The 24128-nt window shown below is 27.7% G+C and overlaps 2 protein-coding genes across 6 annotated transcripts; both read right to left on the bottom strand.

Annotated features, from left to right (window-relative positions):
• Nucleotides 1-1870: 1870 nt before the first annotated feature.
• On the bottom strand, nt 1871-7338 carry LOC149886546 (cation-dependent mannose-6-phosphate receptor-like). Its single transcript, XM_090089804.1, has 7 exons — nt 7143-7338; nt 6950-7070; nt 6054-6178; nt 5889-5973; nt 4683-4783; nt 4219-4345; nt 1871-2544 (listed from the first exon to the last, which is right to left on the bottom strand). The coding sequence occupies exons 1-7, from the start codon at nt 7292-7294 to the stop codon at nt 2482-2484; spliced, it is 774 nt and encodes a 257-aa protein (XP_089945930.1). The 5' UTR covers nt 7295-7338; the 3' UTR covers nt 1871-2481.
• Nucleotides 7339-13241: 5903 nt separating this feature from the next.
• Nucleotides 13242-24117, bottom strand: LOC145190728 (sperm-associated antigen 16 protein-like). Of its 5 annotated transcripts, none has more exons than XM_090089791.1 (18): nt 23988-24117; nt 23743-23820; nt 23548-23621; nt 23427-23462; nt 23050-23135; nt 17343-17411; nt 17179-17247; nt 16957-17064; nt 16102-16162; nt 15742-15798; nt 15620-15665; nt 15350-15417; nt 15009-15142; nt 14816-14893; nt 14641-14706; nt 14266-14423; nt 13901-14093; nt 13242-13793 (listed from the first exon to the last, which is right to left on the bottom strand). In XM_090089791.1, exons 1-17 carry the CDS (start codon nt 24016-24018, stop codon nt 13924-13926), a joined length of 1389 nt encoding a protein of 462 aa, XP_089945917.1. In that variant the 5' UTR covers nt 24019-24117; the 3' UTR covers nt 13242-13793; nt 13901-13923. The 5 variants fall into 5 exon arrangements, 4 of the variants coding, with proteins under 4 accessions (XP_089945917.1, XP_089945916.1, XP_089945918.1 ...); XM_090089790.1 differs by having other exon boundaries at nt 14238-14423; XM_090089793.1 differs by lacking the exons at nt 13242-13793; nt 13901-14093 and having other exon boundaries at nt 14238-14423; nt 14599-14706.
• Nucleotides 24118-24128: the final 11 nt, after the last annotated feature.

Below are 24128 nucleotides of genomic sequence, written 5' to 3' on the forward strand. Positions count from 1 at the left end.
TAGTTGTATTAAAGCAAAACGCGGATACACAAAATATTGATTGGTTCATAAATTACGCCTCCTAATGTATCGTGCGTCTAAATTTATGAATAGTTTTTTTTGTCCTATTTTTTTAATACCATGCAGTTGTACCTAATTATTACTCAGTATTTGTATTTTTTTTTGTAAACTTTTTTTTAATTTTTTATTCTGTATGTATTTATCTAATAAATAGAAAAAAACTAAACCGAAACCTTTTTTCGTTATTGTTTTATCGTTAAAAAACTAAAAATTTCTATTCTCAAATATGAGTGCGTCTAAATTTATGAAAACCACTGTATATTCTGAATATGAAATGGAGTGTAAAGATTTCCTAACTTTGTATACAAACCCTAAACTTTGTATACAAAAAACTTAATAAAATACAAAAAAAAAATAAAAAAGATAAGTTTGAAGTATTGTGCTGGTTAAGAAGCGTAGTTAAAAGTTCTCGATGATCTTTTTGATTAATTTATGGAGGTTGAGGGGTTTTAGAGCGTCCTTTACCAAAGAAATAATTTTTGGTAAACTAAATCAGAGGAAGAATGGCTAAAACAGCAAGCTTATCCGTATTGAGTCGATATGAAACAAGATATATTTTAAAATAGTTAAAATGGCTTCCGAAAAAAATGCTTGACTAAAAATGTCTCTTGATTTGAGTAGGGTTAATTTTTTTTTTATGTTAAAATTTAATAGAAGTTAGTAAAAGCTCTTTTTTTTTTATTAAACCATCTTTTTTGAAACCAAAAGAAAATTATGTTTTTGTCATCTAAAGATTACAAAATAGATAAAGCATGAGTTGTTTTCAGAGTAAATAGTGGTTTAATAAATAAAGAAAATATCAGTCGAAAATCTGGATCAAGTTAATAAACGATATTGCTACTGGATTGCAAGAAGCCTCATCAAGTTCTTTAAAAAGAAGATGGCCAGGATCCTAATGTATCTAAAACATCATCAGATCATCTCAAAGTCCTCAGATCGAGTCTTTTAAAAATTCTTTATCATTTATACACCTTCGAGAAGATTCTGTTAGAAAAAGTCATGCAATATTTCTTTTGTTATTTCAAAGTGTTAAATTTACCAACAAACCGACATCAACAAGCAATTTATGCCTTTAATTTTGTAAACGAAAATACGATCAAGCTTAAAGAAAATAGTTTTTAATGAAAATTATTCAAATGCAGTGTTATTTGAATTTATCACTCATCGCTACTTTTTTATTTAAAGATAACCAGCCATTTTTAATTCTCCCACATTCAACAACGCAGGACAATTAGCGGTAGGTTCAATCCTTTGAAGCGAGGGTTTTCGATTGTATTTGCTGCTATTGAAGGGCTCAGTCAAAAAAAATGCTTCAGTTACACTTTACAGTTTTGAAAAAAAATGATTTCAAAGTTAAGTTTTTTTCTTATTTCATAAAAACAGTTGAAATTAATGATACAGTTGTGACTGATATATTTAAATAAACCAGTTGCGCATTTTTTCCGTTAACTAAAAATACAGGGATAATGGGAGAGAGTAATCGAAAAATATAAAGGTCTCATTTTTCAATAAATTATAATTCAGGTACTTTTTCTATTGATGCTTCAATTGTTTTTAGTCGATTATTTGGACTAAACCTCTCAAGAACATTTTGCTGGAAAAATTTGGAGCAAAAAGTACCTAACACCAATATTATTTTAATTGGAAGATCTCGATTTGGCTACTTGAAAAATCTGTCAATTCTCACTTGTAAACCCTTACCACGCGCATTCGGCATCAAAAGGACATACATGTCCCAGGCTATCAACATTAAGTAAAAAAATGATAAATGGGTATTTATACAGAGGGCAATTTTGGAAAAAGCTATTGACGAAAAAGATTTATTCTTTACAAAAGTACAAAACTGATTTTTTAGTTTGTTATACATAAAATTTATTTTACTTTATATATTATACATATGTATATAATATTGTATATTTTCGTACAAAAGTTTGATATTTCTAAAAAAAAATTTTTTACCAAAAATATTTTATAAAAGATAAATTTGAAACTAAAGCAAAATTTTTTTTAAGTAAAAACATTAATTTTGATATGAACGTTTATAAAAATACTTTAGTCGTTGCTATTTTTATAAGAATAAACGAAATCCAACAGTTGACCACAGGGGAAAAAACGGACTTTTGTGGTTTCGAGATTTTTAAAAGTTGAACGAAGATTTTTTTTTGTGTGTGTGTTTACGGTTCTCTTGGACTAACTTATCTTGTTTTTTAAAATTTATAGCAAATTTGTTTTGATTATCTATAAGACAGAGGGGCAAGATTTATAATTATTAAAAAATGCCGTTTTCATATGCGGTCTTTAGTTGTTATTCCTGCGTTAAAAGAACGTAAGATGCAAGTTTTAAACTTTTTTATAAATGTCAGATAAAAGCCGTCGTTTTTTCTTCAAATCGCAAGAATAAGAGAAATCTTTTAATCTTCATCATAACTTCTGATATTCTACAGAATCTCTCGAACATTTTTCTTTCACAAAGTTAAACCCATCCTTTTGCAAGAGGATAAAAATGATTAACTTTATAAGAACTCATAAATATTTACTTAAAATTAGTTACAACTGCAATATTTTTATATTCAAAGATAAATATTAGCAAAGATATTTAATATAATTTAATAATATAAGAATAAATAGTATGCTTAACATGTAATAACAAAAAAATCCGTTACAAACTTAATAATTTACAAAAATTTAATTCTCTATAAAAACTATGGCATTTTACCACAGCTTTTATTTTTTCAGAACTTAATCAAACATGTCTAAAAGCTTGAATAATCAAGAGTCACTCCGAAAACGATTGTACGCTTTTTGAATTTGCATCCAAAAGTGGACAAAACGTTTATTGTTAATCACTTTCGCATGGAAAATGTGCCAAAATTGACCATGTATAATATACTGTTTCGAAAGGAGAACAATATAGGACCAGAACGAAAGTGATCGAACTGCAAGAAAAGTCCCTAAGAAACAGATAAAACACGTATAAAAATCGATCGATAAGAAGGATGGGTGCTTCACAGCGTAGCTTACCAAAGAGATTCAATATTTCCTAGCAATATGTATCCTAAATTATCAACCAAAGACGAGCATTTGGTATCGTAAAACTAAAAGAACATCGGTTCAGAAAACGTCTGTGAGTCCTAAGTACCGAAAATGGGTTGCACTTTTTTAGAAAAAAATTGTGATTATTGACGACGAGTCTTATTTTCCTTTTAGCAACACCGATCTTTCTGGCAACGCAGGATATTATACTTCTGATCCCGACGCAACGATTAATGAGGTCAAACTCAAAAAAAAAAAAACTAAATGTGAGCCAAAATTATTTGTCTGGATAGCCTTGTCGGAGAAAGGAATCTTAAAGCATTGTATCGCTCCTTCGGGCCAAGCAGTCGACATGGGTGTGTACATTTCCAAATGTCTGGTTAAATTAGAAATGTTCATCAAAAAACGACGGAAATAGTGTTTTGGTCAGTTTGGCTTCCGCACACTATTCAAACAAAGTGCAAGATTACCCAAAAGGCGAAAATATCGAATGTGCCGAGAAACAAAAACCCTGCTAATATGCACGAATTGCGTCCGATCGAGGATTTTTGGACTGAAATTAAAAGATTGGCGTATGCAGATAATTGGCAAGCTGAAAATCCCCGCCAACTAAAAAATTGAATCGAGTTTTGTATGAAAAAACTCGACCATAATCGTGTACATAGGCTTGGGGTGAGTACTTTCAAAAGAGTTGACCGTGTTCGCCAAAATGGACTGATAAACGAATAGTTTTTTTTTATATTGTAAAGTAAAAGTTTCTTATAATTGCGGTTTTTAAACTTAAAAATAAAATTGATAACTCCGTTCAAGAAATATTCATTTTCAATGTTTGTCTAGATTTTTAGTCACATGTTATATAACTTTATTTGTATAAGCGTATTATCAAAATTTAATTGTACGTTTTTAAATTTTATAATTAATTTCTTTATATTATCAAAGAACCGCACAAAATCATTTTATTCTTAAGTTTAGATAGTAAAGAGAATATATATATATATATATATATATATATATATATATATATATATATATATATATATATATATATATATATATATATATATATATATATATATATATATATATAATATCTTGTTAAGCTTAACAAATTTCACTTGAAAATACCTTAACTTTCAATGGAAGATCTTTCCAAAACTCATAATGAGGCACTGAATTCATTCCCTTTTTGTTACGCAATATCTTTAGGAGGAGAAAACCGACAACAAAATATACAAACGTGATAAAGAAAAATCTAAATGAACAATGAAAAAAATAAAAGTATGAGGAAAATTTCATTCTTCTCTTGCTTAGTTTGAATACTTAGAACTTTAAATCTTTTCAGAGGAAAAAAAACTTAGTCGTACTGAATGTACTTTAGTTATATTGTGTTCAGCGTGTGGAATTGAACATTGGAGATATTTTCTTTACTATTGCTTAAAACTTTGGGAACTTACAAATAAAAATAATAAAATTCAGGAATGGTGACTGAATAAGTCCAGACAGCTAACTTTATAAAATTGGTATTAATCATAAACTTGTTTTGAAAAGTTGATTTCAATACAAACTACAATGACTTAAATGAAACTTACACAATCACCAAAATAGAACCAATACTTAGACCATCAGACAACTGCTTCTCAAATTGAAAACAAACACCGGGACAAGCACATTCTGTTGTCAAATTAAAGCTCTTAAAAAGAAACACATTAAAAGTAGAATAAAACAAAGAAATTAAAATAGATTTAATAAATTAAAAATTAAAAAAATTAAGCAATTAATTTTCACAACATAAAAATTCAGTTTATCAGTAATATCTTTTTTTCCATTTTTAAATTGTCCAGAATAAAAAAACTACATATGCATGTCTTTATATATCTACATACATATACATGCATACATACATAAAGGCATGCATACATGCATACATACATGCATACATTACATACATTATATACATTACATTACATACATACATACATACATTCATACATACATACATACATACATACATACATACATACATACATACATACATACATACATACATACATACATACATACATACATATATATATATATATATATATATATATATATATATATATATATATATATATATATATCAAATAAATACAAATATTATTTTATTATAAGAAATTTTATATATATATAAGAAAACATCAAATAAATACAAATATTATTTTATTATAAGAAATTTTCGCTGGATTATGGTTTCCAGAATCATCAGCTCATAAAATTATTTTTAGTTAAAAAAATAATTTAAAGTTAACTGACATCAGCAGCTGAATGACTTCTTTCTTTTTTTTTTATTTTTAATACAAAAAAGTGAAAAACGGTGTCTAAAATTTAGTTTTGGGCGCCATTTTTCATATATAGAAGGGAACACTGGTTCATGATTTTATTGGTTTAGAGGGGAACATTGGTTCAAACACAAACTCTTAAGGTTCCCCCCTAAATGGCAATATTAATCTTGATAATGGGCAATTTTTTAAAACTAAAATTTGGACACCATTTTTCAAATTTTTGCATAAAAAATAAAAAAAAAAAAAACCATTCAACCAAAATATGCTTTTTTACTTTCAAAGATATTTTTTTTTGTTAGTAATATAAAATAATAAATGCGTTTTTATGCATATAACTAAAAATATATATACATGTGTAAGTATACAACTAATATTTGTTAAATATAATAGTAAAATCTATATAAAATACATTCATTTTTTATATATCTACATATAAAGTCCTTTTATGCAATATTCTAAAAAAAGGCATACAAAGACTCCTTTCTTTACTTCTGCTGGAAGCGACATAATTGGTGTTGTAGCACTTCTATCACAATGTAAAGTTACAGCTACGTGTCTAAAAAAAATATTTAAAAGCCAGACAAGTTAAGTTGCAAGAATTTTATGTTCAAAATTTGTTAAAAACAAAATGAATACCTTTTTATTCCTAATTGTAAATCTCCTTGATAGTTAAACACTAAAGTGTGGTTTTTAATAGTGGGTTTAAAAGTTGAGGGGGTACCAACAGAAAAATAATTCTCTTCTCCATCATTTTGACACACCTGAAAACATAAACTTGGCCATCACTATCATTATTTAAAAATTAATAAATTATTTAAAAATTACTGCTAAAAAAATTATTTTTCTTTAAACAGATAACTTATTTGAGTAATGCATCTTTAAATTTTATTTTATTTTATTTATTTTATTTATCATTTTATTTACATTACATTTAAATTAGATTTTTTAAGTTTTAACTAAGAACCTTTTTTTAGTATAGTGTTTAAAACATAAGTAAAAGCTAGATGTTAATGAATTGACTTCTAAATTACCAATAGTAGATTAACTCTTGATTATTTATTGTTAAAATGTTATAGCTATTATTGATTATCTAGTACTTAAAGCTAATTTTTTAAATAATATTTGGTTAATTTATAATTCTTATTTTTAAATTATTTAATTTATGATTCTTATTTTTAAAAAATAATTGTTAACTGTTCTACACAAACTTGTTTTATCTAAATTCTTTAACTACTTAAGATGAATAAACTCACAACCACTGAAATGTGTGCACAGCGAGCACAAAGTTTCAAAACATATTGTGCAGCAAAAGGGATCAAAATTTTATTCCTTTTGCAGTACAAAAGGGATAAAAATTTTATCCCTTTTGCTGCACAACTACTGAGAGGCAAAATTTGTAAAAACACATTTTTGATAACAAACTTAATTAAAAAATCTTATTGAATGGATAATTAGCAGAACAAAACACGATTTCATAAAATGTAACTAGAAAATAAAACCATTAGAGGTAGATGGAAATTTATAATACTTACAAGTGTATCTCGGCATAAATTTGTGCCAGAATCACCTTTGTCAAATGGTGTGCAAGGATTGTAATCAAAAAAAAAATGTGGGCTAAACGGAGTTGTTTCTGTTTGTTGAACATTGTTGAACCTAAAAAAAAAATTTTTTTGAATGATTTCTTTAGAAAAAGTAAGATGATTTTCTATCAATAAAAATACTTGCTTTGGTGAGACAGGACTATCAATTCGCCAAAGGGATACTATTTTTTCAGAATCTGACATTTTACATGAACAAGAATCCAATAAAATACAACTCTTTGATGAGACTGATACCAAAAACATGCATGCAATTAAAATATTTACTACAACTGTCATTTTTAAAAAACTAAAAGAAAGATTTTTTATAAATGAATCTTTGGCATGTTTATACTTGCATATATATATATATACACACACACACACACACACACACACACACACACACACACACACACACACACACATACATATAAAGGGATACAACAAATTTTAAAATTCTATTCCCATGTGATTTGTGCAACAAATCACATGGGAATAGAATTTTAAAAAAATAATACAAATAACAATAGCAAGTGTGAATTCTTAAAAAATTTCACCCTTTAACAAAATTTACATGTATAAAATGGTCTTCTTTTAATTTTGCACAATGGAAGTAAGTCTTGCATGACTTCAATTTCCAATTCAGCACAAATATTTTCTTCTTCTTCACTGCTCAATTTATCAATGGTATCTTGACTGACTTTTTCCATAATCAACTTGAGTTTTATTAGATAAACTCCTTGTGTATCTACTGCAGTTGTGGTGTAGTAGCCAGCTCCACTATTTATTTACATCAGAAGATTATAGAAGTCTCTATCTTCCTAGCATAACCATCCTCTTTTTCATTAGTTAAATTGAACAAGCTGGTAAAGTCTTGTGCTCCTGGTTTTCTGATGTTTTTTTCAAACATTTTTAGTACATTCTTAATTTTTCTTTCTACTGTAAACTTGCCTAGTTGAATTAGAATATTCAGTTTTTCCCCATAAGATTTTTACTTTAACCACAATCACAACACTCTCTTCTCTGCTTTTCACGTTTGCAGCCAAGCACTTAAATTGGTCCAGGATAAGCTGTTCTGAAGACATTTTGTCTATACCCATAACACACACACACACACACACACACACACACACACACACACACACACACACACACACACACACTAGCACAATTCTGTTTAATGCAGACACATTAGCACAATTCTGTTTAATGTCATGGCTTAAATTATTATCATAATTTTTTTTTCAGTTTACAAGTGTGAAATATAATTATAGCATATATAGCATATATAGCATACTTTATGGAATCATATACTACGCTAGATAATACTTTTGATGATTAATAACCTCTTAATATTTTTTTAGTAACTTTAATAACAATTTTTTCTCTTAATTACAAACACAATAAACTTTTAATGTTTGCTTATGACACTTGAGACTTTACAGAAAGAGAATCTTTATCACATAAAAATAAAATTTAAACTATTATTACTTTTAAACTTTAAGTTAGTGGACATTTATGCTAAATTAATTACATTTGGAATTTACAACTGAAAGACTTTTGCCTATTTTATTCGGGCAAAAGTTAAAGTTTTTTCATATTTTCTTAATATGAAATAATTATGAGTCTTCATAAGTTTGTTGCTTTTTTTAACACCGATAATTTTTTAATGGTTTTCAAAAGTTTTATTCAGGTAAAATTCACTACATCAGCAACCTCTTCACTTAACAACCACACAAACAGTAAATTAGTCCGTAGACGCTATATTAAAAAAAAAAAGTAATTTGTCCTTTAAAGTTACATAATAACTAAGATGATTCCATTGTTCTTTTTACACGAATTCAGCGGGATATAAAATTTATAAACTTAAATACATTTAAAAATGGGTATATCTATACCATTTTAACTTGGCGTAAAAAATAAATACAATTATATATAAATATAATTTTTATTCAGAAAAAAAGTTTAAATTAATAGCTTTAGCTATCCTAGATTTTAAAATGGTGAGATTGACATGTGCTTTTTCTATGTGTTTTAATAACTTCACTTCTAAAGACGCAAATGGGAAACCAATAGTATTTTATCGTCTTCCACGTGTAGAAGCTATTCAGTACGAATACAAAAAACTTTTTAAAACAGTTGGAATGATATGGGATCATGTTCACATTTGTGCAGCTCATTGGAGTATTGGACGAGAAAGTGCAACATCGTTACCCGATATTGTTAAAACTTTTGAATTCTTTGGCGCAACTTTTCCAATGTTCCTGATACTGACTGCCCAGTTTCTTTGAGCCATATTAAACATTCAACACAAAACGTATATATATATATATATATATATATATATATATATATATATATATATATATATATATATATATATATATATATATATATATATATATATATATATATATATATATATATATATATATATATATATATATATATATATATATATATATATATATATATATACGTTTTTAAATTTTAAGTAATGATTTTGCAACAGAAATAGATTTTTAAAAACTTTCTTGTCACTAAACTTTTTATTTGTAAAACAGTTTTTTTATGGTGAAACCTTAAAAAGTTGAAAAAACGATGTGACGGGTGAAAAGACGTGTTCAGATGGATATTGTAGAAACCACGTGTTGTGCCCCATCCGGCACACTTGAAATCTAATAATCACAGCAACAATTTCTACCACGTGCATGAAACTGGTGTCAATTTCGCTTCCGTAAAAGTGGTGTCATTTTCGCTTTTGTAAAAACACGTTTCGCTTAAATAGTAATATTTTCTCATTGAACAATTCGTTTCATTTGTAGCTTACTTATACAGGCCAATTTACAGGCAAAAAAAAAAATTTGAATAAGAAATTATATCCAAGTGTTGTGTTACTGGGTTCATAAACAATTATGGCATTAGTGAAACTAGAGTGGAAATGTTTCGTTTAAAAAGTAATTACTTTGCGCTGTACTTTATCTTAAGAGCCAAAAAGGAACTTTTTTTTTTTAACTATAAATTTCAATATTTATTAAAAAAAACGTTGTGAAAACCTAAATCAAGGATTTTTTTTTTCTATATAAAAAACTAGAAAAATTACTCTCATAATTGAATAACGTTGGAGTGCGAAAATCATTGATCCAATAAGATTTTGAAACAATACGAAGTACACCATCTTAATTAAGATATTTACAAATGTAACATGAAATAAATGCAAAAACTTTTTTTCATAGAAATTAATGTACTGCATTAATTTTTACTTAATATTACTCAAAGTATTTAAAATTTAACATTTTACTTTTATTTTTTTATTAAACGGGAAATGTATGAGCTTCAACAAAAATCCATAGATATGCGACGTATATATCATACACGATAGCCGATTAAAACTTTGTTAAAATAAGCACATTTTTTTATTAATGGCATTTTTATTATTCAATATTAGAACTTTCTGATTTTGAATTGCGTATTTTGGTTGTATCTATTAGCCAAATTCATATAACGCGGTTTGTAGGGAAAAAAATAAAAATGATAGCGTTTTAAATAACAACAAAATCGTATGAAGTCTATTTTTGTATATAGATAGTTTTGTTTATATAAATTTCAAATCTTTTTCAATAAAAATAGTTACTTTAGTTTAAAGTCGTATTATGTCGAAAAATATAGATTGATTGAAAAGTGAAAAAATGAATTTTCAAAAGTAAACGGTTTTTTTTATATTAGTTATGAAATCTACTTATTATAGTATTTTACTGAAAATGTTGGTTTCTGTTTAAAGTTATAAAATGTCACCAAGTACTTATTCTTTGAATAAAATAGAATGTTTAATATGGCTCAAAGAAACTGGGCAGTCAGTATCAGGAACATTGGAAAAGTTGCGCCAAAGAATTCAAAAGTTTTAACAATATCGGGTAACGATGTTGCACTTTCTCGTCCAATACTCCAATGAGCTGCACAAATGTGAACATGATCCCATATCATTCCAACTGTTTTAAAAAGTTTTTTGTATTCGTACTGAATAGCTTCTACACGTGGAAGACGATAAAATACTATTGGTTTCCCATTTGCGTCTTTAGAAGTGAAGTTATTAAAACACATAGAAAAAGCACATGTCAATCTCACCATTTTAAAATCTAGGATAGCTAAAGCTATTAATTTAAACTTTTTTTCTGAATAAAAAACACAAACAGAACAGCTTTAAAATGCGCTAAACAAGTTTAAACAAAGCTACCATTTTTATTTTTTTCCCTACAAATAGACCCAGGCCTCTGACGTGAATTTGGCTAATTACAATATATGAAGATTATAAAGGAAAAAGAGGTCACACTTTCGCAATATTTAAGTTGTCGCCCCCCTGCCCTATTAGATAATTGAATAAAGTATAAACGTATACTTTGCAGTACCTTGGGTTTCTGAATACAAATTATGTAAAGTTTGTGTAGTTGCAGTGGCTCTTTTACTCTGAGGTTTGCGTTTTTGAATAACATTTCTCTCAATGGGTGTAACAGTATTCTAGTTGTCGCAGCAGAGAAAAACTTAAGGGTGATATTGAACGATAGGTAGTAAGTTCAAAAACACATTAGTTTAGTAAATGGATTTCGGTGTCTTTTCGAGCTATCAGTCATCAAGAAGTTCCACATTAGCTTTCAATTTGATCCTTACCAAATCACGATTACCAAATTGCGATTACATTCAATGTAAAATTCGAGGAAATAAATTTTAAATAATAATTATAATAGTAATTAATAACTAAATGTATTTAAGTTTATAAATTTTATTTTTTATATTCAATCAACAAACTATGAAAGCTTGTAAAAGGATATGTCACTGTTTATTTATCACACCAGTCGCACTTACCTTTATATATTTCACCAGAAATAATGTCACCACTACGAGATTATCTATAAGTATCTGTCAGTAACTTCATACCTTAAAGTTAAAGATGCGGTCCTGTACACATCGGTGTGTGAATGTGTAGAAACTAATTTGTTTTTAAATGAAAAATTTGAACGGGCCCTTCCTTTTTCACTACCCACTGCATAATTACTATGGTCGTCATATGCGTTAAAATATCATTCATCGTGTTATGATGACAGCCATCATCCTAAAATTGTACAATATGATATAATTACAATTCCCTTGGTATCAATCCACCTATTGTTTCTGTGGGGTTCTAATGTTTTAATTTCTAATGCTGTTAAAATAACCACATATGAAGAGCTTTATTTACTTGAATCAGTCGTTTCTAAGCTTAATGTCACATTGTCTAAACTATTTCTATGCACACCATCAGGTTTTGAAATAAGACGAGATTAGTGGAAAGTTATTAAGTCTTTGGATTTGGAAAAACAAATTTTAATGGTCCATTAAACGATTAAGCAATTCAATCTTTTTGTGCTCGCATTTTTTCACATTGAGAATTATTTTACATCTTCTTTCATTTACAATTTAAAGCTTCTTTAGTGTGAAATTTTTGTCACATGCATTGTGCACAGTTTCACATTATTGATGGTGCGATGTTTTTTTCAGTTCTCTTTCATTAATTTTTTTTTTTTTGAAGTGTTTGAGATGAGAAAAGCAATTCTTTGATATCTAATGCTAAACACTTTGTAAAATACAATTGTATTAAAATAAAGTCAAACAAGGTGTATACATATTTGTTTTGGTTGATTGAGACTGAGCAGTAAACGCCTTAAAAAAAGAAAACCATAAGCCATAAGATTAGGAGTAAACAAAATATTTTTGGACAGATGCCAGAGAAAGTTAACTGAAGTAGATGAAAAAGTTTCTTTGCTATGCATAAATGATAAATATGCATTTTTGTTATACAACCTACGCTCGCATTACCTAGTACGCCTGAGTCAGTCTACCTACAGTACCAACCCCTATAAAACGCTGAGGTGCGCGATATAGAGAACTAAAAACCAAACTCGAAATGTTCGTAAATAGAAAACATGGTTAGCGGTATAGGGCTCGCGTCGAACCTGATCGCTCTCCCTTTGATATCTGATTTTTTCTCGGAATAAATGTAAACAGCGTTATTTAAGATCGCTGATCTCAAAAAATAACTGGATAGCGTATACGGCAAGATTTTTGAAGCCAGTTTTGGCCTCCCAAGGTGGCGGCGAAATTAATCTTAAGCTCAAATATTGATAAATATATAACTTTCAAATAAAAATCTATTTTTTTGTTTAAAATAAGATTTTTTTTATAAAAATAACGGAATGTTACATAAATTTCAAATATAAATATTTTTTCATTTAATAAAACATTCTTACAATAACTTGTTGTATATAAAAAAGTTTTAAATTCTTAAAACTTAAAACTAAGTGTAATTAAAATAAACAACGAAGAAAATTTGAAAATTTACTGGAAACTTAGTGAGAGCCATTTTAAAATTTTTTGAATCGGACTAAATATTTAACATTACAGTTTAAAGAATAACTATTTTTTAGTGGTTACTGAGATTCTAGTTAAAAAAAAAAACAGGTTAGGACCATATTTTCACCATACAATCGGAGCCTCCAGAAATTAGATAATTGCCGCTTAAACCGAATAATACGGTCTGATTCACACCTTCGTGTGCTGAAAGTCTTGTTACCTCACCAGTAGCTATAGTGTAAATTATGAGAGAACCATCGTTGGAGGCAGCAGCAACTACATAAGCGTCTGGATCAAAAACTACTCTATTAATTGGATGAGGTCCAAAATCACACGTTATAAAAGCAGCTACATTACGAACATCCCACAATTTCATTTCACCGAATGCATCGCAGGACGCTATAGTATCTCCCTAAAATGATCAGATATACAATAATAATAGCAATAATATATATACTAGCATAATAATACTAAAAAATATTTTCAATAAAATCTTTCAAACCATAGCTATTAACTGACCTGAATGTTGAAAGTGGCATGATTTATTGGATGTAAATGACCATAAAACGTACTAGCACGCAATTTAGTTCGAAGGTCCCATAGAGAAATAGTTTTATCGACTGAGCTTGTACATAATATATTGGAAAAAGGAAGAAACTGAATACTATTGACAGATTCAGTGTGGCCACGTAATGTTCCTCTGCATCGCACGCTAAATATTTCAAGTGTTAACAAGCTGTTTATAGTGTGGCAATTCCTTTAACTTATTGGTTTTTAACAACAAAATTTAAATAAAAAATTAAAAAAAAAAGAACTTAGAAAGAAAAATTAATTTGTTTCAATAGCAAATAAAAACCTGTTAACATCCCATATCTTAGACGTACCATCCATGGAGCAAGTGGCCAAAAAATCTCCAGCAGAATGCCAACTGCAGCCCCATACAACATCTGTGTGCTCATCAAATGATAAGACATAATCCTCACTTACAAAATCCCATAACTTGACTGTTCCATCGCCAGATGCAGTGGCTAAATGACTTCCTCTATTTAAAAAAGGCCGCAGTAAAGGTCACGTGAATTTAATTTAATGCAGAAAAGATACCAGCAAGGATATATATATTTTTTATCTTTTTTTAAACATTTAAATAACAAACAAGTTTAATCAAAATCTAGACACAAAATACTTTTTTCTATAAAAAAAAAAAAAAAAAAATTTACTAAAGTTGATAAATTTGTAGCTTTTATTTGCATAATACATACTGAGGGTTAAAATCGCAATCAGAAATCCAGCCTGAGTGACCAACACCACTTCTTATATTTTCACCACTGAAAAGCAAAGTCATAAAAACCTTAATGTTCACATTTTGTAACACTAAAAAGTTTGTAATGTTGAGAGGTTTAAAAAAAAACAAAGAATTTTTATAAAGAAACTAACTCCGGAAGCGACCATAATTTCCAAGTTTGATCATCACTCACTGAAGCTAAGACCTGCTTTCGAGGATGGAGAGAAACTCTGAAAAAGATTTTAAAGAACAGAGGGGAAATATGTATGCTTAAGGAGCCTACGAAAGAATAAAGCAGAAAATTTCCATCAAAATAGATTTATTAAAAACATTTAATGCGTTTACCCACTCACAGCCAAAGAATGAGCTTGAAAACTATTACTAAGACGAAATCCCCCACTTCTTCTCAAATGTAAGCATGGTTTCGGCTTATTTGATAATAAGGGACTAAAACCTTTATCAGAAGGCCAGTCAGAATCCTAAAAAAAAAATCCAATAATTTCATTAGTACAAAAAAGAAAATTTCTTTTTGCATAATTTTTCACAGTCAAATTAAGGCAAAATTTCCAACACCACTACTACAGTATGAATGCCTTGCCTATTTTTAAAAGAATAAACATTCAAATAGCTTGTGCTTACTAGAAAAATGTTTTATACTAGACTAGCTAAATTAGAATTTTGAATACCTTGGGATGCTTTTTAGGTGAGATCTTTGAGTCTTTTGTTGGGCATAATGATTTTATGTTAGAAGTTTCTATATTAAAAAAAAATTTTCCTTTTTTTTTTATTAGTTGAATGAGCTTGTGGAATCACTAGCATTATTAATTTTTAATTTAAATTTCAGAATTTAAAACTGATCCTGGTGACACTATTTAGGTTTACCTTTATACAAGTAAAAATTTAATGCCCAAATAGACTTAGTAAGGTTCAATCAAATTTATTAGATAAACTTGTACCTCTGGCTGATGATTGACATTTTGTTATTGATTGAAAACCTTCTATCTATCAAAAAAAAATACAATGAGTAGAAAGCTTTTTTTTAAAATCAAATTCCAAAAACACAAAATAAATTTCTTACTTGATTAACTGCACGATCTCTTTCAAGTTTAATCAGCATCTTTTCCTTCATTGCAGTCTAAGATAAAATAAAAAACAAACCAAAATGAATTATTTACAAAAATATTAATAATTATTTATAATAAAAAATTATGTAAATTTCTCTTTTATCCTTCATTTTTTAAACACTTAAATTTTTTTGCAAATTCTGTTGTTGTTTGAAATCCTCAAAAAGAACAAAATTATATCAGATGTTTGTAAAAAGATTGCAAGAAAACTTTTTCAAAATGTAAAACATTTGCATGCAACAGGGCAAAATTTCACAATAATTTTTGAGCAATGATTGTTCAAGTGCAACATCCTCATAGAAGAAGAATATTACCTCATATTTGTTCTGTAATGACCTTAACATTGGTTCATATGAGTCATAATGATCTTTTAACCTACAATTAGCGAAATTAAAAATAAACTAAAAATAAGAAAAAGAAAGGAAATAATTTCAAAAATTTTTTATGTAAACAAATTTGGTACAAAATAAATTGAAAAAAAGATTAAACCAAAACATTTCTTAAATCCATTGAAATAACATCTCAATCCAATAAATAAACAGTATATAAATAAATTATTAAATACAATTCTTTTAAACTCAACATTTAATTTGAGTTTTGAGGAATTGTATTGCAATATTTTATTTAAAAATAATAGTGAAGCAACTTTTAAAAAGGGATAGACATTTCCATAAAGTTTACAAACAATAACAATTATAATACCAAAGAAAATAAACAGAGAATCTGTTTTCTTTAGCATTATAATCATCAGATGTCTGCTAATATAAATAAATATAAAAATTTAATTTTAAAAACCAACATGTTGAGTTTGTTGTTATGAGTTATACACTGAACATAAAATCAATATATTTATTTTAGGATAAGAATATGTTTAACTATAGGATATTTAATACAGGAATATTTAGGATAGGGTATAGGAATATTTAGGAATAATTAATTTTAGTTTAATTTATTTAATAAATAAATTAATATATTTAACTAATAATTAAATTTAGGAATAATAGGAATATTTAGGATTAGGATATTTAATGCAGGAAAATGTTTACTCATAAAACTAACAGTATTAAAGGCAACCATCTAACTCCTTAATCTATATCAAGAATGTGTTTAGAACATGGTGCAAATTTTCTCTTTGCATAACTAATAACTTTCTTTATAAATTACCTTACCTTTTTATATCAGACAAAAGTTTTTCTTTTTCTTGAACAATTCTTTTGTGGTGCATTCTATGAAAATCTCGTTCCTTTTGCAGCTTCAAATGAATATCTTTGGCTTTTCTTACAGTTTAAAAAAAGAAAAAACTGCTTAAAATTTAATCTTTCACATTCATTTTTTTGTTTTTTTTAATTAGCAGGTCATAATTTACTAATTTAAAAGATTCAATAAACTACCTTGACAACTCTTTGTAGTTTTTTAACTCTTTTTGCAGTGAATTAGCTAATTCATCTAACTGACGATTTCTAAAATGTAAAATGTAAAAAAAAATTTAAAGTTATAAAATTCTCTTGACGGTTTTAGAATTCATTTGCTGAACAATCAATACAAAACATATCACCTGATATAAACATCAGGTACATTACTACAGTCTTCCTCTTTTAATAGGCCTTTCTCTTTAAACTCATACCTAAGTTAATAAAGACAGCTGTAGCTTACAAGTAACTTTAAAAAAAATGCATTATTTTGGAAGTAAAAAAAATTTGTTTCAATAATATTAGCCTATTATTTTCAGATATTCATAAGTAACAGTGAATTCAGTCCAAAAACAAAAAAGAGAACAAAAGCTAGTTGACAAAAAGTGTAGCATCCAAAAAAATGGGAGAATTATTACAGGGATTGCTTAAATCATAATTTTAAAATCATCTCAACTCAAGTTGTTTTTTAACCAGCTCACTATGCGTCGCGCTGATAGAAAAAAAGGAAATAGCCTTATAACTAGAGAACTGTTTAACATTTTGAAGTAATTTTTTTAACAAAGCATCAATTATGAGAAATTGTTTGTTTTTATATGTATTTATAAAAAAAGTCCGGTCTTTTTTAAAACCGGTTTCATTCCGGTTTTTTAGTTGGTTTATCCGGACTAATTCGATTTTTGATTAAAAAGATATAAAACTGATAGTTTTTTATATTTAAAACTCTAAGTCTGATATATCAGTTTATCTTTTTTAGGGGTTACAGGCATTTTTAGTCTCCACTTATATTTTCATGTTAAATAAAAAAGGAAATAACAAGTATTTTATTATAAATAAAAGTAAAATAAATACTCCAGTAGTTCCATTCCCCTCAAATGCAAAATAGAGGTTCTGATGCTAAAATAGGTTTTTAACAATATGTGGCTATGAAAATAGCCGTTTATTAAAAGTTGCTTATCAACTACAGCTGCATGGTTTAATGATGCTTCCTTGATTTCTTTTCTTAATATGAACCATTACTCTTTATCTTCCTAAAATTATTTAACAACACATTAAAATTTTAAAAAGTTTTGTTAATGTAATAAATAGTATAGTTTAAGATATAAACTATTTATTATAGAAATTATCTATCATCAAATTCTAATTCTAATAATTATACATTCAAGAAAAAACTTTATTCACTGTAATAAATAGATACAATTGAAATATAATTAAAATTTTTACTCTAAACGTATCTCAGTTATCCTTATGTGGAGCAGCATTTAATATTCACAACAAGCCTTCAAGAATTGCACTATGCATCACTTAATAGAAATAGGACTTTAGACACATCTTTGAGGAAAACAAAAATATGGCAAAATTGAGTCAATTTGAGGCCAATTGATGCAATTTTTCCTCAAACATGAAAGTTTGGGATTCTTATGTTTCAACTTTTCTAACAACTAGTATTTTTTTTTTTTTTTTTTTTGCAAGCATAAAAAAAACATACTGTTTGATTATGTAAAAAGATCTCAGAAATATCAGATTGGCTACCACCAGCACCTAAAATGTATCATTAATAAAATTAAACGATAACATTAAATATTTAAATTTAAAGGTATACATAGCTTTCTCCAATATTTACCTTAAGAACAGTTATCAGCTTAATCTTCTTGCATTATAGCTTTAATACCTCTTGCATTTTATTCTTCTTACAGTATAGGTACATGTCAGATGTCATAAATAAATAATTAGCTGTATCCCTAGTATTTTCAGCAAAAGAAGTTAATCGTGCATGACCTACTCCTGCAGTTTTGTTGGCTTTGTTCCTGGCTTTAATGGCACTCTCAGACAAAGAACCTATTGGATACTTAAAATATCTAATAAAAGAAACACCATGAACTACCATTCTATGTACAGACTGTGACATTGGAATGGCTTTTAAAAACTGATCATTAGAAATGAGACCAAACAGACCTTCAGATTTCTGCTTGAAAATTTTCACATCCGGTCTTGCGGTTGTACTATTTATATCAATGAGCAGGTCCCTAAATAGTTTCATCATAGTGGTATTCAAATTTAAAATTCTTCCAGTCACAGATGGATTATTAAAGAATTTTCGTGCAACATTGCCAGTGTTGGATGTACCACTTTCCTTCCTGACAAAAGATACCCTTATTTTTAATTGTATTTTGAATAAGTGCTGGAATTTTTTTTTGTTTTCAATAAATTCTTGGCTGTTTTTTGCTGGAATTTTTCTTCCTTGTTTCACTGCTGGAAGTTTGCAAGCAGTATTGAAAACCCACTCCATGCTGCATATCCACAAATGAAGACTGCAAATTCCAAGTTTCAATATATTCTTGTCTACATCTTTATCTTTATTCTAAATGGTTTCCATATTAAACTCCTTAGGACTTGCTTGACATACATGACAGCACTGAGATGCTATATTTTTTTAAAGCATTTTTGATACCACAGCATTAAATGTTTTACCATCATTTATTGTGGTATAAATAGTTGACAAACTTGAATTTATAACAAAAGTATTGTCATGAAGTGTAAACTTAATATTCTCTAAAGACAAAATTTCATTTTGTAAATGTTCAAACTTCTCTTGAATAAAACTAGTAGTCTCTTTGGCAAGATGACAGGTTGCATCTGGACTATTTGGATTACAATTTTTCCATAGTATCTTTTTTCCACTTCGAATCTCCAACAGTACAAACACTATACACAGTGGAATCATCCACACCTCTCTTCATAGTTGCTGCATTCTGAAATTCAGATTGGTCACTCTGACCATCACCACCCACTTTGCAAATAACATATATGTTATCACGTTCCTCCTGTGCTAAAAATTTAATAGAATTATCTTCATCCTCCAAAAGATACTCAAACACTCTAGAAACTGAATGTTTGATCATATTAAATAGACTACATTTTACTTCAGTTTCTGAATATTTCACCTGCTCTGGATATGTCAATTTTTTGTATTCTTTTAACTTGGTTAAACCTGGAGGAACAAGATGATGATTTTGTGTAACAATTTTTTTAAATTCAGCCCATGTTCTGTCTGTTAGTCTCAAATTGCAAAAAGTATGCGATGATAAATTTGGACCAAATAAATTAGACCTGGGTGCAGTAGAGGGATTAGATGCAAACCTTTTTACAGCATGTTCAAGTTCTTCTAGTTCTTTTCCCTGAAGATTATTAGTTCTTTTACGTTTCATCCTACTCATAAGTTCTAAAAAAGATTTTCTAGGTTTTGGTGCTTCAGGTGTTCCTATTGTTACAGTATTTCTCCTAAAACATGTATAAAATGTGTGTACAACTTTTAACTATATATATATATATATATATATATATATATATATATATATATATATATATATATATATATATATATATATATATATATATATATATATATATATATATATATATATATATATATATATATATATATATATATATATATCTTTGTATTTAGTGAAGAACAAACTGCTTTTTTTTCCACATTTGTTAAAGTTTTTTATCAACTCAAAAGCTAGTCTTTGAAAAATTTTGAAACTAACCATACAACCAGCATTATTTAGTGCAATAAACTTATACTTCAAAAGTTTTGCACAGGCTTTAAAATTTTTTCTTAAGAATATATGCCTTGGGGGAAATGTATGTGTTAAAAGTTGACGAAGAGTGAATGTAGCCATTTTGATAGTTAATAAAAATCATCGCAAGGCAAAACTGAATCAAATAAAAACTTACCGGAAGTTATTGAACTACGGAATTTTCATTTACTTCACAGAATTTAGTCGGTTTTTGAATAAAATTCACAGTAGTAAAAATGATTTTTAAGCATGAGGTCACAGAGGTTGCCTCAATTTTTTTGCATAGCAGTAAAGTCAATTCGCAGTAGCTATATTTTATTCAAAAAAAACGAGGCGACCTCTGTGACCACATGCTCAAATCAATCAATGTTTAAGAAATCAAAAAATCAGCAAAAAAATGCTATGCCAAAACCCTTTTTTTCTATTTCTAGTTTTACATTCAATTAAATACATGATTATTTTAATTTCGCATAAAAATAATATAGAAATTTAACACTTATCATATACTTTGAAAGGATTTTAACAAAAATGCGAGTTTTTTAAAACCTCAAAAAAACCCTTAAGATGTCAAAAGTTTAAAAAAACTTAAAATAATTTTTTTTTTATAAAGAGTTAAAACTAAATGCAAAAAAAAAAAAACTTAAAAAGTTTAAATATGAAAAATCACTAAAAAATATGTACAAAATCCTATTTCCGCTAAGCGATGCATAGTGCAGCTGTTGATAAGAAGACCATCCAAAATAGTGTTGGCTATGAACTGACTTACTCAAAAACAGTGGAGTATCTTACAAGGAAGTATGATTACTTCCTAATCCCATATATTCTTACATGATCTCAATAATAAAAAAATGATAAAAAGATTTTTTTGATATAGGAGTCAGTGATATTTTCATTAACATGAATATCACTGATAGGAGTTAGATTGTTTCTCTAAGAAATTCTTTTTTTTTTTTTTGCCTTAGCAAAATAGATCAGCTAAGGTTAAAATATCTTCTTAGAAATAACAGAATAGAATTATAGTATATAAGGTGGCCAAAAGTCAAAAAACCATTTAAAACTCAAATAATTTTCTACAATCAAAAATTTCTTTTTAAATTTCAGATTATAAAAGTAAACCCTCGGAAGTTAATTATGGAGAAAATTTGTTATAATGATCAAACTCTATTTAGAAAACAAGCAATCAATTGTGTGAACATAAAGAGCCTATACCAATCATTTTTTAGTTATTACAACAGTTTCAAATTCAGGGGTCTGTAATTTCTTACAAAATATATGCAGGGAGGTCATATTCACGGAGGTCACAGAATAACTTTAGTGTGTATTCCAACTTGAAGACAGTCCCAGCAGTAGGAGATGTTCCATAACTTGATTTAGAGAATTCATGGGATACTGCATGACTATCTTTGTAAGATAAGGAACTGAGCCAGTATGTTAATGGAATCAATTAGCATCTGCTGTACAGATACAAGAATTAGCAAGTCAAGAAGCTGATTTTATTTACAGTCTAATTACGGACAACAAGACCCATTTCTACTTAAACAGATTTGTTAACAAACAAAATGTCCAATTCTAGGGAATAGAAAATTCAAGAACAGACTACCAACATAGTCTGCATTCCATAAAAGTAACAGTTTGCAAAAGGTATCCAGAAATGCTAGAGAATACCATGCAGTCTTGGAAACATCAGAGGTATGTGGAAGCAAGATGGTGCTACTCCCAATACAAAATGCTTTTGAACTGAACTCTAAAGGGAAATTTTTGGGAGTAGGATAACTTTACCAAAATCTGAAATTACTTAACAACCGTGCTCACCTGACATAACTGCTTTAGACTGTGGGGGTATTTTAGAAATAGAGTTCCATTATTTTAACATGTGTTCTGTTACAATCCTGGAACCATTCAGCAATTGAAGACCAGCATCCATGTAGATATTTAAGAAATTATTCATCACCAGCTAACATCTTTTGTGATGATTTTAACAACTTAAGTCTTTATGAATAATTTGTTTTTGATTAAAGATGGATTTTAAACAAACAATAAAACATTATATCAGTTTTAAAACAGTTTCCTAATCTATAAAAACAGCTTCCTACTCTATAAAAATACCTTCCTACTCTATAAAAACAGCTTATCTTTGAGTTAACTAAATGACAGTCACCAATTAATAACTATATAATTGATATAAAAATAACAGTCAGCTGTAGAATTTACAGCATAAAAACTATTTTATTAACTTACTTAAGTTGTGTATGAAAGAAATAATTACCATTCTATTTGAAAACAATCTAGAGTTTTTCTCATATTGAAGCGAACCAAAAAATTGCGAACAAAATCTTCTGTTACTTCATTCCTCTATAAAATCCAAAAACATTTTTTCAACAAATAAGCAACTGTAGGGCAGTGCTTACTAAAATAATCCTACTTTTTTAACTTAATCAAACAACCTTTAAACATTTATCTTACACAAAAACAACATTAATATCAAAAAAAACTGATGTTAACCCATTAAGGACCACTGTCATCATATGATTGAGAATTTTGTCAATCATATGACAAACAGTGGTTCTTAATGGGTTAAACATTCTAAAATGGATTTTGTATGCATATAACAAAAATAATGAAATTTTATAATATAAAGTTTACTTTTTTTGTTTTTACTAATACTTCATCTGGTTGCTTCTAAACAAACAAAGTTGTGTTTTTGCTACAATATTTACATACAATAAAAAATTTAATAAAATTAAATTTAAAAAGCACTTTTTACCTGTACCAGCGTGACACTTTCACTTTCTTTTGAAATCTTAACGGCTGTTTCAAAATCTTCATCGGTTAAACTTACTTTAAAAATTTTATATGCAGAAATAATTTTGTAAAAACAATTTGAAATTCAAAAAAGAATAAAAATTTCAGTATTCAATTTCTGGGTTCAATGATAAATAACAAAATAATACTCATTAACCATCAACAGAAAAATTGTCATCAACTGAGACCTCTTCATATTGAAATTCATCATCACTATCAGGTTCAAGAAATGCTTCTGTAAAAAAATATATAGGTATTGCGAGTGTGAATATGCTCAATAGTTGTTGGGGAAATTTTGAAAAGTTTACTTAATTTTGCCCTTTAATTTTTTAAAAATATAACAGGGAAATGTATTTTTTATTTAAAAGTAAGGTATATGAAATATTTAAAGAAGGTATATACCTTCTAAAAAAACTGTATCGCATTTATCCATTTTATAATTCCTTGGCTGCTACAATAAAAAAACACAGACGTTTCCGTACCAACCATTAACAAATAATACGGACGCAGAGATTACTCCTTTTCAAAATTAATGCTGCGACA

Source organism: Hydra viridissima, unplaced genomic scaffold, assembly GCF_058129835.1.
Source record: "Hydra viridissima isolate aposymbiotic clone 2 unplaced genomic scaffold, HvirCarnegie_v1 scaffold_6, whole genome shotgun sequence".
Taxonomy (NCBI): Eukaryota; Metazoa; Cnidaria; class Hydrozoa; order Anthoathecata; family Hydridae; genus Hydra; species Hydra viridissima.

What these genes read in the sequence shown, in the direction of transcription:
- LOC149886546 (XM_090089804.1), bottom strand. Translation starts at nt 7,294, where the DNA reads ATGACAGTTGTAGTAAATATTTTAATTGCATGCATGTTTTTGGTATCA. An exon ending in AAGTAAAGAAAGGAGTCTTT is followed by an intron (nt 4,784 to 5,888) that starts GTATGCCTTTTT and finishes TTTCTTTTTAAG; the next exon opens with AGCTTTAATTTGACAACAGA. An exon ending in ATCTTCCATTGAAAGTTAAG is followed by an intron (nt 2,545 to 4,218) that starts GTATTTTCAAGT and finishes CTCTTGCAAAAG; the next exon opens with GATGGGTTTAACTTTGTGAA.
- LOC145190728 (XM_090089790.1), bottom strand. Translation starts at nt 24,018, where the DNA reads ATGGATAAATGCGATACAGTTTTTTTAGAAG. An exon ending in CATTACAGAACAAATATGAG is followed by an intron (nt 15,799 to 16,101) that starts GTAATATTCTTC and finishes ATTTTATCTTAG; the next exon opens with ACTGCAATGAAGGAAAAGAT. An exon ending in AAATTATGGTCGCTTCCGGA is followed by an intron (nt 14,707 to 14,815) that starts GTTAGTTTCTTT and finishes TTTGCTTTTCAG; the next exon opens with TGGTGAAAATATAAGAAGTG.